At 49.0% G+C, this 20,246-nt stretch overlaps 2 protein-coding genes across 2 annotated transcripts; one reads left to right on the top strand and one right to left on the bottom strand.

Moving 5' to 3' along the window:
- Positions 1–712: 712 nt before the first annotated feature.
- LOC120418661 (protein argonaute-2) lies at positions 713–12,809 on the bottom strand. Its single transcript, XM_039581108.2, has 4 exons — positions 12,778–12,809; positions 2,351–3,521; positions 1,525–2,285; positions 713–1,454 (listed from the first exon to the last, which is right to left on the bottom strand). Exons 1-4 carry the CDS (start codon positions 12,807–12,809, stop codon positions 1,361–1,363), a joined length of 2,058 nt encoding a protein of 685 aa, XP_039437042.2. The 3' UTR covers positions 713–1,360.
- A 1,848-nt stretch (positions 12,810–14,657) lies between these two features.
- On the top strand, positions 14,658–15,266 carry LOC128093375 (circumsporozoite protein-like). Its single transcript, XM_052709922.1, has one exon. It carries the CDS (start codon positions 14,658–14,660, stop codon positions 15,264–15,266), a length of 609 nt encoding a protein of 202 aa, XP_052565882.1.
- The last annotated feature ends 4,980 nt before the right edge of the window (positions 15,267–20,246 follow it).

Genomic DNA, 20,246 nt, shown 5'->3' with positions numbered 1-20,246 from the left:
TTTCAAATATCTAATGAAGATGTTATAGCTGACATGAAAATTATGTACAATCATCGATTTTGGCGCCCCCCAAGGGCTCCGGTCGCCAACTGCGCCAACCCCTAGGTACGGCGCTGCCCATAATGCAAATTATGAAAATTTAGAAATTTGCAAAATATACGGTATTTTGTTATAAGGCTAGTATGCAGATCGGAAGGAAAGGGGTCAAGAAACAGCTTTACGGACAGCAGAACAAAGGAGAGGGAGCGATTTCTTGGGGCTTTTCTTCACCCTCTCTGACTTGCTTGCGCTACCGCTGCTGCCCATTTGATTTTTTTCTTGACTGGTTCCTTCCGAAGTAATTGTAATTTTGTAATTTGTTGCTTTATTGGATACGATAACTTGTAGTGTGTACTTTTTGTCAAGTCAAGGAAGGAACTGTAGGATTTTACAATAGAGCCAAAATAAAGAAAAACAAATTTTCCAAACAAAGTTAATTAAAAAGTTTAAAACTAATTTAGAAATGAGCTTCTGATTGCACTTTTAAATGCCGAAGTGCGTATACCGCTATATTTTTTGAGTATTTATACTTTGATACTTACTGTATTATCAAAAAATATATTTTAGCGGAAGAATTGAAGATTTTAAATACATATCTGTTTGAATGTGCATTTTTGTAAAGCTCAGGCTGGTTTATGATAAGATGAAAATAAAACACATTTTTATGCTAAGCTAGGGGAAAAAACAAATAAAAGTTTATTTTACATTTATGGTTACGAATAACATAAATTCTGCAATATCTTTTCAATATGGTTTAAAATTGCTGGTGTTTGCCCAAGGTTACGCCGTATTGAAAAGTTACTACGGAAATGGGTCATGTATAATGGTGTTGTTCAATCAATATTTTTTTGTGTGGGTATAATAGGTTAGTATGTTTTTTTATCACTTTAGTTTGTAATGATAAGCAAAGTTTTTAAAAAAAATTCGTGCAATGATGAGAAAAAAGTGTATAAATCTTGCTTTATACTATTTAAAAATAGTTTATATATATTAAAAAATAAGGCATGTTACAGAGTTTCGTGAACAAATGCCAATAGTCATTTAGTGGATCCGTTATCAAATCTTTTCAAAAATAAGGAAAAAAAGGACCAGAACATTTTTTTTTGGGAAATTTCAACCTCTAATCTTTGAGTTTACCAAATATTTTTTTTCCAAACAGAGATTCGATTTTTCATTAGTTTTGATTGTTTTTGTAAATAAAATGCCACTGATGACTTTAAAAACTTAAATTCTAGAGTTTTTTTTTAATAGGTTCTATAAACTTACGAAAAACAATAGCTTATAGGACCATGAGCGCAAAAAAAAAAAGAATGTAATAATTTTAAACGAAGAACATCGGATGCCCGTCGATGATTTCCGGCTTGATCTGCATCTTCCGGTACTCTCCAGCCAGGTCGTTCATGTTCAGACGGCGACTGAAACAACACGAGAAAAAAAAACATAACATTAGAACATGTTCGCATCATCCAACGCAGCGCAACTCACTCCTTGATGTAAACCCGGCCCCGGAAGGCGGCCAAATGCGCGTAATAGGTCGGTGCCGGATAGGACACGGCCCGGTTGCAGCGTGCAAACATGTGACAGAGCGCGTACGTGACCGATTGCAGCTCGTCCGGATCGGAGTTGACGTCGTCGTAGAGGACGCAGTACTTGGTCGGCTTGGCCACGCCCTGGACCGCCTGGTGGGAAATCAGGAAAAACTGGTACTGATTCGGCGCCGTAATGTGCTTGTCCACGACCGTGCCCGGGGGAAGATTCTGGTTTCGGCCTTCGACATCGATGGTTCCGCGGGTCGGGAAGAAGCGCGCGTGGTGCCGCTTCTGGACCACGATGAACGTGACGGCGACCTTCGCGCCCGGACTTGTGGAGGCGACCGCACTCTGGATCGCGTTCAGTTCGATGGTTAGGATCTCGGAGAATTGTCCCTCGGAGACGCCATCCCGGTAGTACATGATCAGATCGGGGAGCGCGCCGTTGCACGTCTTGAACTGCAGGAGCTGCTTCTTGATGATGTTTTCGAGGTCGCGGATCATTTCGTCCTTGGGGTTCTGCAGGCGGTAGCAGCAGTTGTACCGGAATCCTTCCAGGTCGTACGAAGCGGCCACGCCCACCACACTCGGGATGTTGGTTTGTTCGGGCGAGGGATGGGTTACGTCCGCTCCGACGTACATGACGCGTTTGCGGATGAGGGGCGGCTTGCATTCCGGCTTCAGCACGTGGTTCGTCCCGTTGGTTTTGGCGTTGATCTGCGGCGAAGTGGTAGAAAAAAATCAGTACAATTTGGAGACTTAAAAAGGAAAACCCAGCTTACCTTAAGCCAAATGTTGTTGATGGTGCTCATATCGCCCGCCTTCTTGTACACCGTGTCCCCCTTGATACACTGCGTCAACAGACCGGTTACCAGCTCCGCTCGTTGCTTAACCTTCGAGTATTGATCACCCATGCCGGAAATGACCACGATGACAAAGTCCATTCTTTGCTTCTTCAAATCTTCAAAGATCGAGTCCACCTCACGGATGGCGTTGCGAAGGTCGCGCGGTTCGTAGTACGTCTGCTGCATCGAGAACGGCTCCAGCTGGATGCCATGCTTCCTGGACACTTGGAAAATGTTTTGCCCAAGCTGCTGGATCCCGGCCGGACGAGTGCGGTCGTCCAGGTTTAGGATTCTCCAGCGCAGCGGTTGCGGGTTGATCTGGATGAAGGACGCATTGTCCGCGCGCCATTGGCCTCGCGAGGGTGTGATTGTGACGTTGTTACGATACAGCACGCTCGGCGGTCCAATGATGCGTCCGTCGACAACCTCGAACGAATTGCCCACGCCAAAGCCAAAGTCCTTAATCGTCTTGCTGTTGTTGTAATCGATTTGGTTGAAAATGTCCATGATTTTGCCCTTCCGGGTGACCGTATCCGTGGCTGACCGTCGGATAATCATCTGGGTGCACTGGTCCGGATGCTTCTTGATCAACGCCTGTCCCGGCGGAATCGCACACAGTTCCATCGGCACCATAATGTTACGGATGGTGCTTCCGACGTGCATCACCGGCAGATCCGGGAACCTCAGACGAACTCCCTGCTTCTGGAAGTACGCCGCAACGGTCGATTCCGAACCATCCTCCAGTTTGAACTTTTGCGTACTGGCCGGTCCCTTCAAGCTGTTGTACTTGAACGTCTTTCCCACTCCGTTAGGTCCAGTGTAAACCACTTCCATGCCCTTCAGATAGTCATGCACCTGTTGGGCCAACCAACCGGCGAGAGATGTGGGAAGAGAATTACGGTTCAGCGAGGCCACCACATCGAGCACCGGGCCACCACGTGGGAACGCCTTGTGCGACACGTCAATGTTCAGGAACGGCTTCGAGCCCAGCAGCGCCGACTGGAACAGGCCGTACCACAGCTCGTGGTTTGCGCCGATGTCTTCCGGTTTGGTCGGCACGACATAGATCGATTTGCGGAACTGAAACGAAAGACAGGGGTTGTTATTGCTAGGTTGTAGATTTTACTAACATTTCTCTAGAAAACAATTCAATTCAATTTGTTCAATTTTGCTGACACAAATCGAAGGAATCATCAATTTCGCGAACGACAATTCAATATTACGCCCTTTTAAAATGTTAGTCTTGATTTAAAAAAAATATATTGTTTTAATGATCGGAAAATTATATTTTAACATTGAAAATCGAACCATTAGTTGCTGAGATATCGGAATTAGAAAATGGTGTGTTTTTTGGGTGAGACTTTTTTTTTTTTTTTTTCATAAAATTATTTTTATTAGGTCCTTTTCGGTACTGGGACCTGGTTAGGACCGAGTCGGCTTTTGTAATTACATTTGGCTTAATAATTACAGAGGATCTTGTGTGTAAATGTTAGTGGGAGGGGAGCCGATTACCCGCGGCCTACTCGGGGTTAGTAGGGAAGGGATTGATGTTAAAGACAAGGCATGGGATGGGAAGGGGGATTGTGTAGGGGTCTTGGTTGGCTCTGCTGGCCTTTGCGTTTTGTCCTCAGCCGCAACTCGGTGTCCAGCTGCTGGGGCGTTCTTGCTTTGCTTCCGGTGCAACCAGAAACGACGGCTTTGTGTGAAGGCGAGTTATACTAACAGAAGGAAAACTAACTGAAGGAAAACTAACTGGAAGAAAAACTAAATAGATATTTTGGAATCTAAGAGGAACTGATAGATCGGATAGAGAACATCAAGGTCTAGTTGAGATAACGCGTCTCGCATCGGAATTTCTGGTGGTCTTCCTCGGGCCCTGAGGGTATCTTTCAACTTAATTCTGTGAACATGGTGATCTGGACACGCCCATACGAGATGGTCGATGTCTTGATAACCCTGCCCACAGTCGCAAAGGTTCGTATCACTCATGTTGATACGGTACAGATGAGCCTTGGACGAGTAATGGTTCGACATAAGGCGGGACATCGTTCTGATGAATCCACGCGTCAAGTCCATTCCCTTGAACCAGGCTTTTCTTTGCACCTTAGGTCGTATGGAATACATCCAACGTCCCTTGGTGTCGTCGTCCCATTGTTTTTGCCAATCCAGAAGCGCACGCTGCCTCGGAAAACCGTAGCATTCTTGTAGGCTGATTGGCCTTTCAAAAATGTCTCCACTCTCAGCACCCTTCTTGGCGAGCAAGTCCGCCTTCTCATTACCCGGAATCGAGCAATGAGCGCGGACCCACACCACCGTGATGCTGAAGGACTGAGCCGCCAGGTTGTTTAAAGTCTTACGTATTTCCGTGAGGAAAAACGTAGACTCCCTGGTCGGCTTCAGAGACCGGATAGCCTCAACAGAGCTAAAGCTATCGGTGAAGATGAAGTAGTGATCAGGTGGCATGGTCTCGATGATTCGCAGTGCGCAGTAAACCGCGGCTAACTCTGCGACGTAAACCGAACTCGGGTCCTTCAGCTTAAAGAACAGCTGATAAGATTCATGATGAACACCGAAGCCCGTACAGCCGTCGAGCTTGGAGCCATCGGTGAAGAATCTGTTGTTTGGAGGAACATGGTTGTACTTTGATGCGAAGATCGACGGTACAACTCCCCGCAGAAGATGGTTTGGGATACCGCGAGTATCGGCTTTCATGGACGTGTCGAAGCCAATCAGGGTGCTGCTGGTTAACGGAGGCGTGCGCTGTACCGTTGTGCTCGGGCTCCACTCCCACGATGACATAAAGTCATAATATAGAAGCATGCGCCGAGACTCAACGTGAAGGTTCAGCAACGTTTCAAAGTTGTCAATTACCAGTTTATTCCTGTAATCACACCGGATCAGGAACCGGTAAGACAGTTCGTAGTAACGAGTTCGCAGAGGCAATACTCCCGCCAAGACCTCGAGGGTCATGTTGTGAGTTGAGTGCATGCATCCCAAGACAATGCGAAGACTTCGGTACTGTATCCGCTGGAGAACCAACAAGCGTGATTTCGCAGCTGACTGGAAGCAGAAACTGCCATATTCCAGCACCGAGAGTATCGTTGTCTTGTACAGTCGAAGCAGGTCAGAAGGATGAGCACCCCACCGGTTGCCAGAGACGCTGCGCAGAAAATTAGTTCTTTGCAGGCACTTTTGCTTCAGGTAGTTAATGTGCTTCCCCCATGTTCCCTTTTGATCGAAGATGGTACCCATGTACATGAAGTGGTCCGACTGCTCGATATTCTTTCCCGAGAGAGAAAGATTGAGCTGCGGCGGTTCATGCTTCCCCGTAAAAACGACCAGTTCCGTCTTCTCCGGAGAGAATTCAATACCCTTTCCAACTGCCCAATGGGCCAAGTTGTTCAGGGTATCTTGCAAGGGTTCTAGCAGATCGACTTCTTTCTTGGCAGCGATTGAAACCACTGCGTCATCTGCGTACTGTATAAGGGTGCAGTCTCCGGTCAAGCAATCGTCGATATCGCTGACATAGAAGTTATACATGGATGGACTAAGGCGTGAGCCTTGTGCCAAACCCATGTAACTTATCCGGGTGATTGCCAGATCACCTTGCACAAAGTGCATGTGTTTTTCTGACAACAGGTTGATGAGGAAGTTGCACATCGTCGGATTGAGACCGCTCCGCCGCAGCTTTACTCCCAACACCTCGATGGAGACTGAATCGAATGCACCCTTGATATCTAGGAAGACAGAAGCCATTTGCTGTTTTTTACCACGGGCTATGTCGATTCCTGTGGCCAGCAAGGCTAGACAGTCGCTTGTTCCCTTGCCTCTCCGGAAGCCATACTGCGTGTCAGACAGCAAGTGCTCTCGTTCCATCCATGGTTCGAGGCGGTCGAGGATCATCTTCTCCAGCAACTTGCGTAGACACGACAGCAAGCTGATTGGACGATACGAGTTGTGGTCGGACGCCGGCTTACCGGGCTTTTGAATGGCAACCACCCGGACCTGTCGCCATTCGTGTGGAATTACGTTCTGCTCCACCAACGTGTTGAACAGTTTCAACAGACGCTGCTTGGCGACGTCCGGAAGATTCTTCAGCAAGCTGAACTTGATCTTGTCCGGACCAGGAGCAGTGTTGTTGCCCGTCAATAGTGCTATGGAGAGCTCTACCATCGAGAAGGGAGGATTAGAATCGCTCCCATCAACAACGTCGAATGATGGTTGTGTCGGCACCGAGTCCGGGCACACCTTCTTGGCGAAATCCAATATCCACTTGTCCGATTTTTCCACACTCTCGTTCGGAACGGAACCTCTACGCATGGCCCTCGCAACGCGCCACAGAGTGCTCATGGACGTATCTGCTGGTAGTCCTTCAACGAACTCCCGCCAGTACATTCGCTTCTTCCGCTTCAGAGTATTACTGTACCTGCGATCAAGAGCTCTGTACTTTTGGAAGTTCGCTCGGAATTAGAAAATGGTGTTTTTTTCTGGTTCTTTGGTTATGTCGATTCCTGTGGCCAGCAAGGCTAGACAGTCGCTTGTTCCCTTGCCTCTCCGGAAGCCATACTGCGTGTCAGACAGCAAGTGCTCTCGTTCCATCCATGGTTCGAGGCGGTCGAGGATCATCTTCTCCAGCAACTTGCGTAGACACGACAGCAAGCTGATTGGACGATACGAGTTGTGGTCGGACGCCGGCTTACCGGGCTTTTGAATGGCAACCACCCGGACCTGTCGCCATTCGTGTGGAATTACGTTCTGCTCCACCAACGTGTTGAACAGTTTCAACAGACGCTGCTTGGCGACGTCCGGAAGATTCTTCAGCAAGCTGAACTTGATCTTGTCCGGACCAGGAGCAGTGTTGTTGCCCGTCAATAGTGCTATGGAGAGCTCTACCATCGAGAAGGGAGGATTAGAATCGCTCCCATCAACAACGTCGAATGATGGTTGTGTCGGCACCGAGTCCGGGCACACCTTCTTGGCGAAATCCAATATCCACTTGTCCGATTTTTCCACACTCTCGTTCGGAACGGAACCTCTACGCATGGCCCTCGCAACGCGCCACAGAGTGCTCATGGACGTATCTGCTGGTAGTCCTTCAACGAACTCCCGCCAGTACATTCGCTTCTTCCGCTTCAGAGTATTACTGTACCTGCGATCAAGAGCTCTGTACTTTTGGAAGTTCGCTCGGAATTAGAAAATGGTGTGTTTTTTGGGTGAGACTTTTTTTTTTTTTTTTTTTCATAAAATTATTTTTATTAGGTCCTTTTCGGTACTGGGACCTGGTTAGGACCGAGTCGGCTTTTGTAATTACATTTGGCTTAATAATTACAGAGGATCTTGTGTGTAAATGTTAGTGGGAGGGGAGCCGATTACCCGCGGCCTACTCGGGGTTAGTAGGGAAGGGATTGATGTTAAAGACAAGGCATGGGATGGGAAGGGGGATTGTGTAGGGGTCTTGGTTGGCTCTGCTGGCCTTTGCGTTTTGTCCTCAGCCGCAACTCGGTGTCCAGCTGCTGGGGCGTTCTTGCTTTGCTTCCGGTGCAACCAGAAACGACGGCTTTGTGTGAAGGCGAGTTATACTAACAGAAGGAAAACTAACTGAAGGAAAACTAACTGGAAGAAAAACTAAATAGATATTTTGGAATCTAAGAGGAACTGATAGATCGGATAGAGAACATCAAGGTCTAGTTGAGATAACGCGTCTCGCATCGGAATTTCTGGTGGTCTTCCTCGGGCCCTGAGGGTATCTTTCAACTTAATTCTGTGAACATGGTGATCTGGACACGCCCATACGAGATGGTCGATGTCTTGATAACCCTGCCCACAGTCGCAAAGGTTCGTATCACTCATGTTGATACGGTACAGATGAGCCTTGGACGAGTAATGGTTCGACATAAGGCGGGACATCGTTCTGATGAATCCACGCGTCAAGTCCATTCCCTTGAACCAGGCTTTTCTTTGCACCTTAGGTCGTATGGAATACATCCAACGTCCCTTGGTGTCGTCGTCCCATTGTTTTTGCCAATCCAGAAGCGCACGCTGCCTCGGAAAACCGTAGCATTCTTGTAGGCTGATTGGCCTTTCAAAAATGTCTCCACTCTCAGCACCCTTCTTGGCGAGCAAGTCCGCCTTCTCATTACCCGGAATCGAGCAATGAGCGCGGACCCACACCACCGTGATGCTGAAGGACTGAGCCGCCAGGTTGTTTAAAGTCTTACGTATTTCCGTGAGGAAAAACGTAGACTCCCTGGTCGGCTTCAGAGACCGGATAGCCTCAACAGAGCTAAAGCTATCGGTGAAGATGAAGTAGTGATCAGGTGGCATGGTCTCGATGATTCGCAGTGCGCAGTAAACCGCGGCTAACTCTGCGACGTAAACCGAACTCGGGTCCTTCAGCTTAAAGAACAGCTGATAAGATTCATGATGAACACCGAAGCCCGTACAGCCGTCGAGCTTGGAGCCATCGGTGAAGAATCTGTTGTTTGGAGGAACATGGTTGTACTTTGATGCGAAGATCGACGGTACAACTCCCCGCAGAAGATGGTTTGGGATACCGCGAGTATCGGCTTTCATGGACGTGTCGAAGCCAATCAGGGTGCTGCTGGTTAACGGAGGCGTGCGCTGTACCGTTGTGCTCGGGCTCCACTCCCACGATGACATAAAGTCATAATATAGAAGCATGCGCCGAGACTCAACGTGAAGGTTCAGCAACGTTTCAAAGTTGTCAATTACCAGTTTATTCCTGTAATCACACCGGATCAGGAACCGGTAAGACAGTTCGTAGTAACGAGTTCGCAGAGGCAATACTCCCGCCAAGACCTCGAGGGTCATGTTGTGAGTTGAGTGCATGCATCCCAAGACAATGCGAAGACTTCGGTACTGTATCCGCTGGAGAACCAACAAGCGTGATTTCGCAGCTGACTGGAAGCAGAAACTGCCATATTCCAGCACCGAGAGTATCGTTGTCTTGTACAGTCGAAGCAGGTCAGAAGGATGAGCACCCCACCGGTTGCCAGAGACGCTGCGCAGAAAATTAGTTCTTTGCAGGCACTTTTGCTTCAGGTAGTTAATGTGCTTCCCCCATGTTCCCTTTTGATCGAAGATGGTACCCATGTACATGAAGTGGTCCGACTGCTCGATATTCTTTCCCGAGAGAGAAAGATTGAGCTGCGGCGGTTCATGCTTCCCCGTAAAAACGACCAGTTCCGTCTTCTCCGGAGAGAATTCAATACCCTTTCCAACTGCCCAATGGGCCAAGTTGTTCAGGGTATCTTGCAAGGGTTCTAGCAGATCGACTTCTTTCTTGGCAGCGATTGAAACCACTGCGTCATCTGCGTACTGTATAAGGGTGCAGTCTCCGGTCAAGCAATCGTCGATATCGCTGACATAGAAGTTATACATGGATGGACTAAGGCGTGAGCCTTGTGCCAAACCCATGTAACTTATCCGGGTGATTGCCAGATCACCTTGCACAAAGTGCATGTGTTTTTCTGACAACAGGTTGATGAGGAAGTTGCACATCGTCGGATTGAGACCGCTCCGCCGCAGCTTTACTCCCAACACCTCGATGGAGACTGAATCGAATGCACCCTTGATATCTAGGAAGACAGAAGCCATTTGCTGTTTTTTACCACGGGCTATGTCGATTCCTGTGGCCAGCAAGGCTAGACAGTCGCTTGTTCCCTTGCCTCTCCGGAAGCCATACTGCGTGTCAGACAGCAAGTGCTCTCGTTCCATCCATGGTTCGAGGCGGTCGAGGATCATCTTCTCCAGCAACTTGCGTAGACACGACAGCAAGCTGATTGGACGATACGAGTTGTGGTCGGACGCCGGCTTACCGGGCTTTTGAATGGCAACCACCCGGACCTGTCGCCAATCGTGTGGAATTATGTTCTGCTCCACCAACGTGTTGAACAGATTCAACAGACGCTGCTTGGCGACGTCCGGAAGATTCTTCAGCAAGCTGAACTTGATCTTGTCCGGACCAGGAGCAGTGTTGTTGCCCGTCAATAGTGCTATGGAGAGCTCTACCATCGAGAAGGGAGGATTAGAATCGCTCCCATCAACAACGTCGAATGATGGTTGTGTCGGCACCGAGTCCGGGCACACCTTCTTGGCGAAATCCAATATCCACTTGTCCGATTTTTCCACACTCTCGTTCGGAACGGAACCTCTACGCATGGCCCTCGCAACGCGCCACAGAGTGCTCATGGACGTATCTGCTGGTAGTCCTTCAACGAACTCCCGCCAGTACATTCGCTTCTTCCGCTTCAGAGTATTACTGTACCTGCGATCAAGAGCTCTGTACTTTTGGAAGTTCGCTCGGAATCCACACTTGCAGAAGTCCACATAAGCTTCTGACCTGGCCACCGAGAGATCCGTACACTCCTTGTCCCACCAGGGAAGTGGAGGGCGCGTTCGGATGTATGGTCCCGGGACGGGTTTCGTCTGAGCTTGTAACGCACTGTCATAGATCAAATTAGCCAGAAAAGCATATTCTTCAAGCGGTGCCAACCCATCTCGCAACTCAACTCCAATGGAGACTGCCTCCGCGTACTGTTTCCAGTCGATATTTCGCGTCAGATCGTAAGGCATCTCCACCGTTGTCGATTGCTGTGGGCCATGGCTAACCAGAATAGCGATCGGCAAATGATCACTGCCACGAGGATCTTGGAGCACGTTCCAGTCACAGAGAACTGCCAGACTGTTGGAACAGAGCGACAAGTCGATGGCACTCGCCTTCGTACCGGACGTGGTTGGCGTTGGTGGTGTTGCAATGCGCGTAACTTGCTTGTCCCTGTTTAGGAGGGTCATCTGGAAGTCGTCGCACAGTTCGTGAATCAGATATGCTTGAGGGTCTGTCTTGTGACTTCCCCACTCGGTGCTGTGAAGATTAAAGTCACCCAGAACCAGTCGCGGTGCCTGCAACAGCTCAAGCATACCCCACAACTTTTGTCGAGTTAACGACACCTGTGGAGGAACGTAGACGGACACAATGCAAATGTCCAGTCCTCTGATCCTGGCCTGTACTGCGACTGCTTCGATTCCTCCTAGCTTCGGGAGCGTGACCTTTCTAAAAGTGTGGCATTTCCTGATCCCAATCAGTACGCCTCCACCTCTATTTGGTCCTGCCCTGCTCTCTGTGATGATGTTGTACCCCCGGAAAGCTGGCGTCTCATCTCCGATAAGAAACGTTTCGCTCAGCGCAAACACATCACAGACCCGTTCGAATGCGAATTGTTGAAAATCGTTTAACTTGGGGGTTAAACTTCTACAATTCCATTGTAGAAAGGAGATGCCGTTTTTCGTTTTTGGTGTATTACCCATCAAAGGAAATGAACGACAAGAGGGGCATCGTGCTAGCAAGCTGTTTCCCGATGTGTCTAGCGAGAGGCTCAAACCGCTTTATGATTAAACGCGTCGGTTCACTCACAAAAGAGCACAGCCATTCCACGATTGTGGAAAAAGTAAGGACTCCTTTGAAGGCATCGGTGATCGGATTCGGTTGAGGAACCGGTTTCAGAGGGATCTTTGGCAGTTTGGGAACGGGCTTCAGCGGCTTGGGAACTGGCTTCGGTGCCGGCTTCGGAGCGGGCTTACCCGACGGACCGAAAGGAAAATCCTCCTCAAAGTTCAACGAGTCACTTTCCTTACCCTTGCCGCCAGCGGCTTTTCTGGACTTGGAAGCCTTGTTGCGCTTCGGGTTTGGCCCGGAAGAGTCACTTTCCTCGTCTTTCTGGAAGAGAACCTCCACATCGGATTCCTCGTCCTCCGAATCTTCATCCGCCAAAGGAGCGAAGCGATTGGAGTGAGTCACCTTACTAAGGATTTCCGCAAAGGACTTCTTGGAGCGTTCCCTCAAGGATCGCTTCATCTTGTCCTCGCGCTCCTTGTACTTTGGGCACTGCCGAGTTTTGTGCGGTTCCCCGCCACAAAGCAGGCATTTTTCAGCCTGCTTTTGGCAATCCACGTCCTTGTGGGGGCCGGCGCACTTTGAGCACTTGCTCTTGTTGCTGCAGTAGGTCTTGGTGTGTCCCAACTGCTGGCAGTTTTCGCAGCTCATCACTCGCGGAACGTACAATCGAACTGGAAGCCGAAGCTTGTACAGCTCAATGTAGTCCGGCAGAGCTGACCCTGCAAAAGTCACCCGGAACGAGGCAGAAGGAATGAACTTCTTCTGGCCACCCTCGGTGATGACGTTGCCCAGTTGCCGGCACTCGAGTACCTCCACAGCTGGAAGTTTAGGGTTCTTGAAGCGTCCCACCGCCCTTGAGAGGTCGACAAGCGACAGACTGTCATCGGTCACCACGCCATCGATTTCGACTTTGTGGGCCGGAATCCAAACACGGTACTCAATGCTGAACCGCAGATCAGTTACGATCTGATTCGCTTGCATCGCGGAGTTCACGATCACGCGGAGCTTGCTCTTGTTCAGCTTGGTACATTCGACCACCCCAGGATAGTGCTTCTGCAAATCCTTGGTGATCTGTACAAAGTTTAACGGCTTCTGTTTGGGCCGGAAGAAGACCACCCATTCCGTTTGCGATCCCTCTTGATACTGACGAGGACGAGGAATCGGTTTTTGAGAATGAGGATTCAGGGGCGGGGGGGGATTTGGATCCGGATTTGGCACCGGTGTTTTAGGAGGAATTGGGTCTGGATTGGGAGGAATCGGTTCTGGAGTCAAGGGAGGAATCGGGTCTGGAGTCAAGGGAGGAATCGGGTCTGGAGTCAAGGGAGGAATCGGTGGTTGAGGGGGAACCGGATTCGGATCTGATTTAGAACGCTTTCGCTTCGTCCTCTTAGACCCGTCCGAGGATCCCCCTTTACCGCCAGCATCCTTATCCTTCAGGAAGAGGTCCCTGTTGGTAGTGTTTGAAGGAACTCCCAAAACAGAGTCCTCCATTTCCACGTCCTCGTCACCCTCAAGGGTTGAATCGAAGTCGAATTCCTCATGGTCCGACTCGGTCGGATCCATGTTTGCGAAGAAACGCGATAAACTAAACGAAAATGAAAGTGATGAAACTAATCGCAAAAGTAAAAAAGGAGAAAGAAAAAAAAACTAACCGAAAAAAAAACTATGAGAAAAAAAAAAAAACAAAAAAAAAACTAAACGCTAACAAAAAACTCGCCTTTTGCACTCACCGCCGAACTGGCCGCACTGGCTGCCGCCCGCAGCGGGATGCGCGGGAAGCTCGTTTGCGCGCGCTTGTTGTTGTTGTTGTTGTGCTGCCTGCTGCCAGCCACGTAAACAACGGGGGATGTCTCCGACCTGGCCTGGCCGAAAACTGGTCCGCCGACCGCAGTCGACTCTCCGGGGCCGATTCCACCGGCCAACGACCGTCTCTCGCCTCAGCTGCCTCCGCAGCCGCTGCTGCTGACTCCTCCTGCTGCTGCTGCTCGGATACGGGAACTCGTTCCTTCTCCGCCGCTGCACCGCCGCCGTGTCCACGACGACCAGATTGTGGCCTCTCTGACCAACGGAACGGGCTTGTCCGCTCGCACACGCCTCGGAATCGCCGTGAAAAACGCGCCAAACACACCGCGAAAAAAACACGACCACGCGCTGAGACTTCTGCCGGAGCAATGTGGGTGAGACTTAGAAAACAACATTTTCCTGTTTTTAAACCTTTGCATACATTCTCCTGTCAAACTCGGTACGAGTCGGTCGTGTTGACGAGTTGTCTCTTACGCGAGTTTTTTAGCGCGATATTTCGGCGTTTTCGACGGCGATTTTCCGTTCCGGCGGTTGCAGGTGGTGCGAGGCACCACGTTTTGGACGCAGCGGACACGGCGACGGCGCAGAAGCGGCGGTTCCCCAAGGCAGCTTCCCGAGTTCCCGCTACCGTGAGGCGGCAGCAGGAGGAGGCGGCGGCAGACGCAGACGAGCGGTGGTCGCAGGAGGCGGCCCCGGAGAGTCGACTGCGGTCGGCGGACCAGTTTTCGGCCAGGCCAGGTCGGAGACAACCCCGGTGTTTGTGTGTGGCTGGCAGCAGGCAGCACAACAACAACAACAAGCGCGCGAAAACGAGCTTCCCGCGCATCCCGCTGCGGGCGGCAGCTAGTGCGGCCAGTTCGGCGGTGAGTGTGAAAGGCGAGTTTTTTGTTTGCTTTTAGTTTTTTTTTTCTCATGGTTTTTTTTTTGTTAGTCATTTTTTTTCTCTTGCCTGGGTTTTTTTTTTCTTTTTCGCGTAAATCTTGATTAGCTTTTGTATTAGTTTTTCTTTCGTTTTTCATTCCAACCATGGATCCGGATGAGGACCAGGTGGAAAAAATGTCCGAGTCCGAAGACTGGGACACGGACAACGAGGGTGAAGTTGATCCTCTCCCAGGAGTGCCCTCTAACCAAACCGCGTTGGAACTCTACGGAAAGGACACCAAGGTCGTTGTGAAGGGCACTGGCGGGCGCAAAGCGAAGAAACGCAAGTCTCGACTGTCTCCGAAACCATACCCAAAACCTGATCCCACTTCCCCTCCAACACAAAAACCGGATTCAGCTCTTCCACTGAATCCAAGTCCTCTGGTCCCAACAAATCCAACTCCTATTCCAACGAACCCAACTCCTCCGATCCCGCCAAATACGAATCCAATTCCACCGGCACCAACCCCTCCGATTCCGCCAAATCCGAATCCTATTCCACCGGCACCAACCCCTCCGATCCCTCCAAATCCAAATCCACCAGGTGACAAGGAAAGACGAGTTCAAGCTCGCGCTCGCCAGTACGTGGGGGGCTCGCAGACGGAGTGGGTGGTCTTCTTCCGGCCCAAACAAAAACCCCTTAACTTCGTTCGGATCACAAAAGATCTCAGAGGCGACTCGTCCACCTGTTCAACCTGTTCATTGAACAGGTAGCCGATTTCAAGCGAATAATTATTTTATTTAAGTACCACGGTGCTTTTTAAACCAGCAACATACAATAATTGTTTATTACAATTTTTGTTTGAATATACGTTAACAAAATCAACGCCCTATGTTCAGCAGCGCTGCATGCACCGAAAAAGCTTTGGCCCGCCACCCTTTACTCTTTACCTCTCTTTACAACCCACCAATACTAAAGCGAGCCAGCCTAGCGGGCCACGCGCAAATGCTCGTCGCGTTCAACACCGACCCTCTGAACGTCGGGGAAAAAATCTCCATTAGGTTTTACGCCAACTCGATTTTTAGGTTAGAAATTTGACAGTTCGGCTGCACTGTTTACATTTTTTTGCACGTGTGTCTAAGTAAAAATGTGTGTGCGTGTGCGCTCGTGACGTCACGCTGTAAAACCTAATACAGAAAAAATTCAACACATGTAAAGAGCTTCCTATTCATACGCAGCGGCAGTATCGATGTGTTGGTAAATCAGGTTCAATCTGAGAGCGTGAACTGACAGCATTTTTGGGAGGGAGCGAAATGCCACCCCCAGGCCCCAGCCGACTTAGCTCGCTCAGCTCTCCAGGGAGCTGCATGCAAAAGGTAAACAAGCCAGCGCGTTGACAGCACGTTGAGAGCATGATTAAATGAGAGAGCGCGAGAGCACCACAGATATTGCTCTATATTTGGCGCACTTTTAGGCATCAGGCTATTTTTTTTTTTTTTTTTTCATAAAATTATTTTTATTAGGTCCTTTTCGGTACTGGGACCTGGTTAGGACCGAGTCGGCTTTTGTAATTACATTTGACTTAATAATTACAGAGGATCTTGTGTGTAAATGTTAGAGGGAGGGAAGCCGATTACCCGCGGCCTACTCGGGGTTAGTAGGGAAGGGATTGATGTTAAAGACAAGGCGTGGGAAGGGAAGGGGGATTGTGTAGGGGTCTTGGTTGGCTCTGCTGGCCTTTGCGTTTTGTCCTCAGCCGCAACTCGGTGTCCAGCTGCTGGGGCGATCTTGCTTTGCTTCCGGTGCAACCAGAAACGACGGCTTTGTGTGAAGGCGAATTATACTAACTAGAGGAAAACTAACTGAAGGGAAACTAACTGGAAGAAAACTAAATAGATATTTTGGAATCTAAGAGGAACTGATAGATAGGATAGAGAACATCAAGGTCTAGTTGAGAAAGCGCGTCTCGCATCGGGATTTCTGGTGGTCTTCCTCGGGCCCTGAGGGTATCTTTCAACTTAAAGGCATCAGGCTATGTTGCGCAGACTGGAATGTTCAACTGCGCGCGTTGAACCTCTGCGATCTTCTTTGTTACTAGTGGATTCTTGCTCTACTGGAAAGTGATGTAATGTTAAGTTAAGATAGTGTGATTGATAGATTGAATTGAAACAATTGAAACAAAAAAGTACTGTGCTTTTTTCCAGAATCGGGACACATGAGAAAAATTATGACAGTAGTTTCAATTATGATCGTTATTTTATTTTTCGGATGGTTCTATTTAAAGCGGATTTTAAGCGGTCCTTAAAAAGTTTAAGATTTGATGCCATTAAATGCTCCAAAAACGACTGTGTTTATTCAGACTGTAGTCCCGGTTCACTCTATAGTTGAATCTATTATTATCATATACTGTAGCATGAATTTGTTCTGAAAACTTTTTTTTCACTTATGCTAAAAATAAATATTTGAATTATCTCGGATTCATGTAGTTTTGTTTTTAACATCAAAAGCTCTTCAATTCAATTCTCTAAAAATTTGACAAAGGATCAAAAGCGATACGACCTGGTTCTAAAAAGTATAGAGTAAAATGTCAATTTAATTTTTAAATAGTAACCAAGTTAGCTCAATATTAGTTGGGCTTAAAAAAGCCCAACAAACAGTTTTCTTTTGTTAAGGATGTGCTGTTTTTTCTAACATCCTGATGAATAGTTTAAAAATTCAGTATAATATTCAATAACTTCCCTTGAATTTCGATAAGGATGGCAAAGCGATTGCTCTATTTTTCCACATTCCCCACGCTAATGATTAAGTCTTAAAAATAAATTTTAAAAGCCTTAATCATAATTTTAATTGAATTTGTATAAACAGAAAATTATAATAGTATAAAAATAATAAAACGTAAAAATAAAAGCCATTGGAAAGAAAAAAGCTGTAAAAACATTTTTTAACATTGAACAGGTACATCATTCGGGCACGAGTCGCCTCTGAAAGATCTGCATAACCATTATCCTGGGCTGGTACAATGTACTAAGCTGAACAAGAGCAAGCTCAGCGTGATCGTGAACTCCGCCGAGGAAGCTAACCAGATCGTGAAAGACATTCGGTTCTGTGTCGAGTACCGTGTTTGGATTCCGGCCCACAAAGTCGAAATCGACGGCGTGGTGACCGATGACAGTCTGTCGCTTGTCGACCTCTCAAGGGCGGTGGGACGCTTCAAGAACCCTAAACTTCCAGCTGTGGAGGTACTCGAGTGCCGGCAACTGGGCAACGTCACCACCGAGAGTGGCCAGAAGAAGTTCATTCCTTCTGCCTCGTTTCGGGTGACTTTTGCAGGGTCAGCTCTGCCGGACTACATTGAGCTGTACAAGCTTCGGCTTCCAGTTCGATTGTACGTTCCGCGTGTGATGAGCTGCGAAAACTGCCAGCAGTTGGGACACACCAAGACCTACTGCAGCAACAAGAGCAAGTGCTCAAAGTGCGCAGGCCCCCACAAGGACGTGGAATGCCAAAAGCAGGCTGAAAAATGCCTGCTTTGTGGCGGGGAACCGCACAAAACTCGGCAGTGCCCAAAGTACAAGGAGCGCGAGGACAAGATGAAGCGATCCTTGAAGGAACGCTCCAAGAAGTCCTTCGCGGAAATCCTTAGTCAGGCGAACCAATCCAATCGTTTCGCCCCCTTGGCAGATGATTCGGGGGACGAGGAAAACGAGGAGGAAGTCCTCTTCCGGAGAGACGAGGAAAGTGACTCTTCCGGACCAAATCCGAAGCGCAACAAGGTTTCCAAGTCCACAAAAGCCGCTGGCGGCAAGGGTAAGGAAAGTGACTCGTTGAACTTCGAGGAGGATTTTCCTTTCGGTCCGTCGGGTAAGCCCGCTCCGAAGCCGACACCAAAGCCGGCACCGATTCCTCTCAAGCCGCTGAAGCCCGTTCCCAAGCTGCCAAAGATCCCCCTAAAACCGGTTCCTCAACCGAATCCGATCACCGATGCCTTCAAAGGAGTCCTTCCTTTTTCCACAATCGTGGAATGGCTGTGCTCTTTCGTGAGTGAACCGACGCGTTTAATCATAAAGCGGTTTGAGCCTCTCGCTAGACACATTGGGAAACAGCTTGCTAGCACGATGCCCCCCTTGTCGTTCATTTCCTTTGATGGGTAATACACCAAAAACGAAAAACGGCATCTCCTTTCTACAATGGAATTGTAGAAGTTTAACCCCCAAGTTAAACGATTTTCAACAATTCGCATTCGAACGGTACTGTGATGTGTTTGCGCTGAGCGAAACGTTTCTTATCGGAGATGAGACGCCAGCTTTCCGGGGGTACAACATCATCACAGAGAGCAGGGCAGGACCAAATAGAGGTGGAGGCGTACTGATTGGGATCAGGAAATGCCACACTTTTAGAAAGATCACGCTCCCGAAGCTAGGAGGAATCGAAGCAGTCGCAGTACAGGCCAGGATCAGAGGACTGGACATTTGCATTGTGTCCGTCTACGTTCCTCCACAGGTTTCGTTAACTCGACAAAAGTTGTGGAGTATGCTTGAGCTGTTGCAGGCACCGCGACTGGTTCTGGGTGACTTTAATCTTCACAGCACCGAGTGGGGAAGTCACAAGACAGACCCTCAAGCATATCTGATTCATGAACTTTGCGACGACTTCCAGATGACCCTCCTAAACAGGGACAAGCAAGTTACGCGGATCGCAACACCACCAACGCCAACCACGTCCGGTACGAAGGCGAGTGCCATCGACTTGTCGCTCTGTTCCAACAGTCTGGCAGTTCTTTGTGACTGGAACGTGCTTCAAGATCCTCGTGGCAGTGATCATTTGCCGATCGCTATTCTGGTTAGCCATGGCCCACAGCAATCGACAACGGTGGAGATGCCTTACGATCTGACGCGAAATATCGACTGGAAACAGTACGCGGAGGCAGTCTCCATTGGAGTTGAGTTGCGAGCTGGGTTGGCACCGCTTGAAGAATATGCGTTTCTGGCTAATTTGATCTATGACAGTGCGTTACAAGCTCAGACAAAACCCGTCCCGGGACCGTACATCCGAACGCGCCCTCCACTTCCCTGGTGGGACAAGGAGTGTACGGATCTCTCGGCGGCCAGGTCTGTAGCTTATGTGGACTTCTGCAAGTGTGGATCCCCAGTGAACTTCCAAAGGTATAGAGCTCTTGATCGCAGGTACAGTAATACTCTGAAGCGGAAGAAGCGAATGTACTGGCGGGAGTTCGTTGAAGGACTACCAGCAGATACGTCCATGAGCACTCTGTGGCGCGTTGCGAGGGCCATGCGAAGAGGTTCCGTTCCGAACGAGAGTGTGGAAAAATCGGACAAGTGGATATTGGATTTCGCCAAGAAGGTGTGCCCGGACTCGGTGCCGACACAACCATCATTCGACGTTGTTGATGGGAGCGATTCTAATCCTCCCTTCTCGATGGTAGAGCTCTCCATAGCACTATTGACGGGCAACAACACTGCTCCTGGTCCGGACAAGATCAAGTTCAGCTTGCTGAAGAATCTTCCGGACGTCGCCAAGCAGCGTCTGTTGAAACTGTTCAACACGTTGGTGGAGCAGAACGTAATTCCACACGAATGGCGACAGGTCCGGGTGGTTGCCATTCAAAAGCCCGGTAAGCCGGCGTCCGACCACAACTCGTATCGTCCAATCAGCTTGCTGTCGTGTCTACGCAAGTTGCTGGAGAAGATGATCCTCGACCGCCTCGAACCATGGATGGAACGAGAGCACTTGCT

The sequence above is a fragment of the Culex pipiens genome, chromosome 3 (genome assembly GCF_016801865.2).
Source record: "Culex pipiens pallens isolate TS chromosome 3, TS_CPP_V2, whole genome shotgun sequence".
Classification (NCBI taxonomy): domain Eukaryota; kingdom Metazoa; phylum Arthropoda; class Insecta; order Diptera; family Culicidae; genus Culex; species Culex pipiens.
Note: the sequence above shows the minus strand (reverse complement) of the source record. Positions and strands in the feature narration are given on the sequence as shown.

What these genes read in the sequence shown, in the direction of transcription:
- LOC120418661 (XM_039581108.2), bottom strand. Translation starts at nt 12,809, where the DNA reads ATGCAAGCGAATCAGATCGTAACTGATCTGCG. An exon ending in CAGATCGTAACTGATCTGCG is followed by an intron (nt 3,522 to 12,777) that starts GTTCAGCATTGA and finishes TCTACAACCTAG; the next exon opens with CAATAACAACCCCTGTCTTT. An exon ending in TCAACAACATTTGGCTTAAG is followed by an intron (nt 2,286 to 2,350) that starts GTAAGCTGGGTT and finishes ACTTCGCCGCAG; the next exon opens with ATCAACGCCAAAACCAACGG.
- LOC128093375 (XM_052709922.1), top strand. Translation starts at nt 14,658, where the DNA reads ATGGATCCGGATGAGGACCAGGTGGAAAAAATGTCCGAGTCCGAAGAC.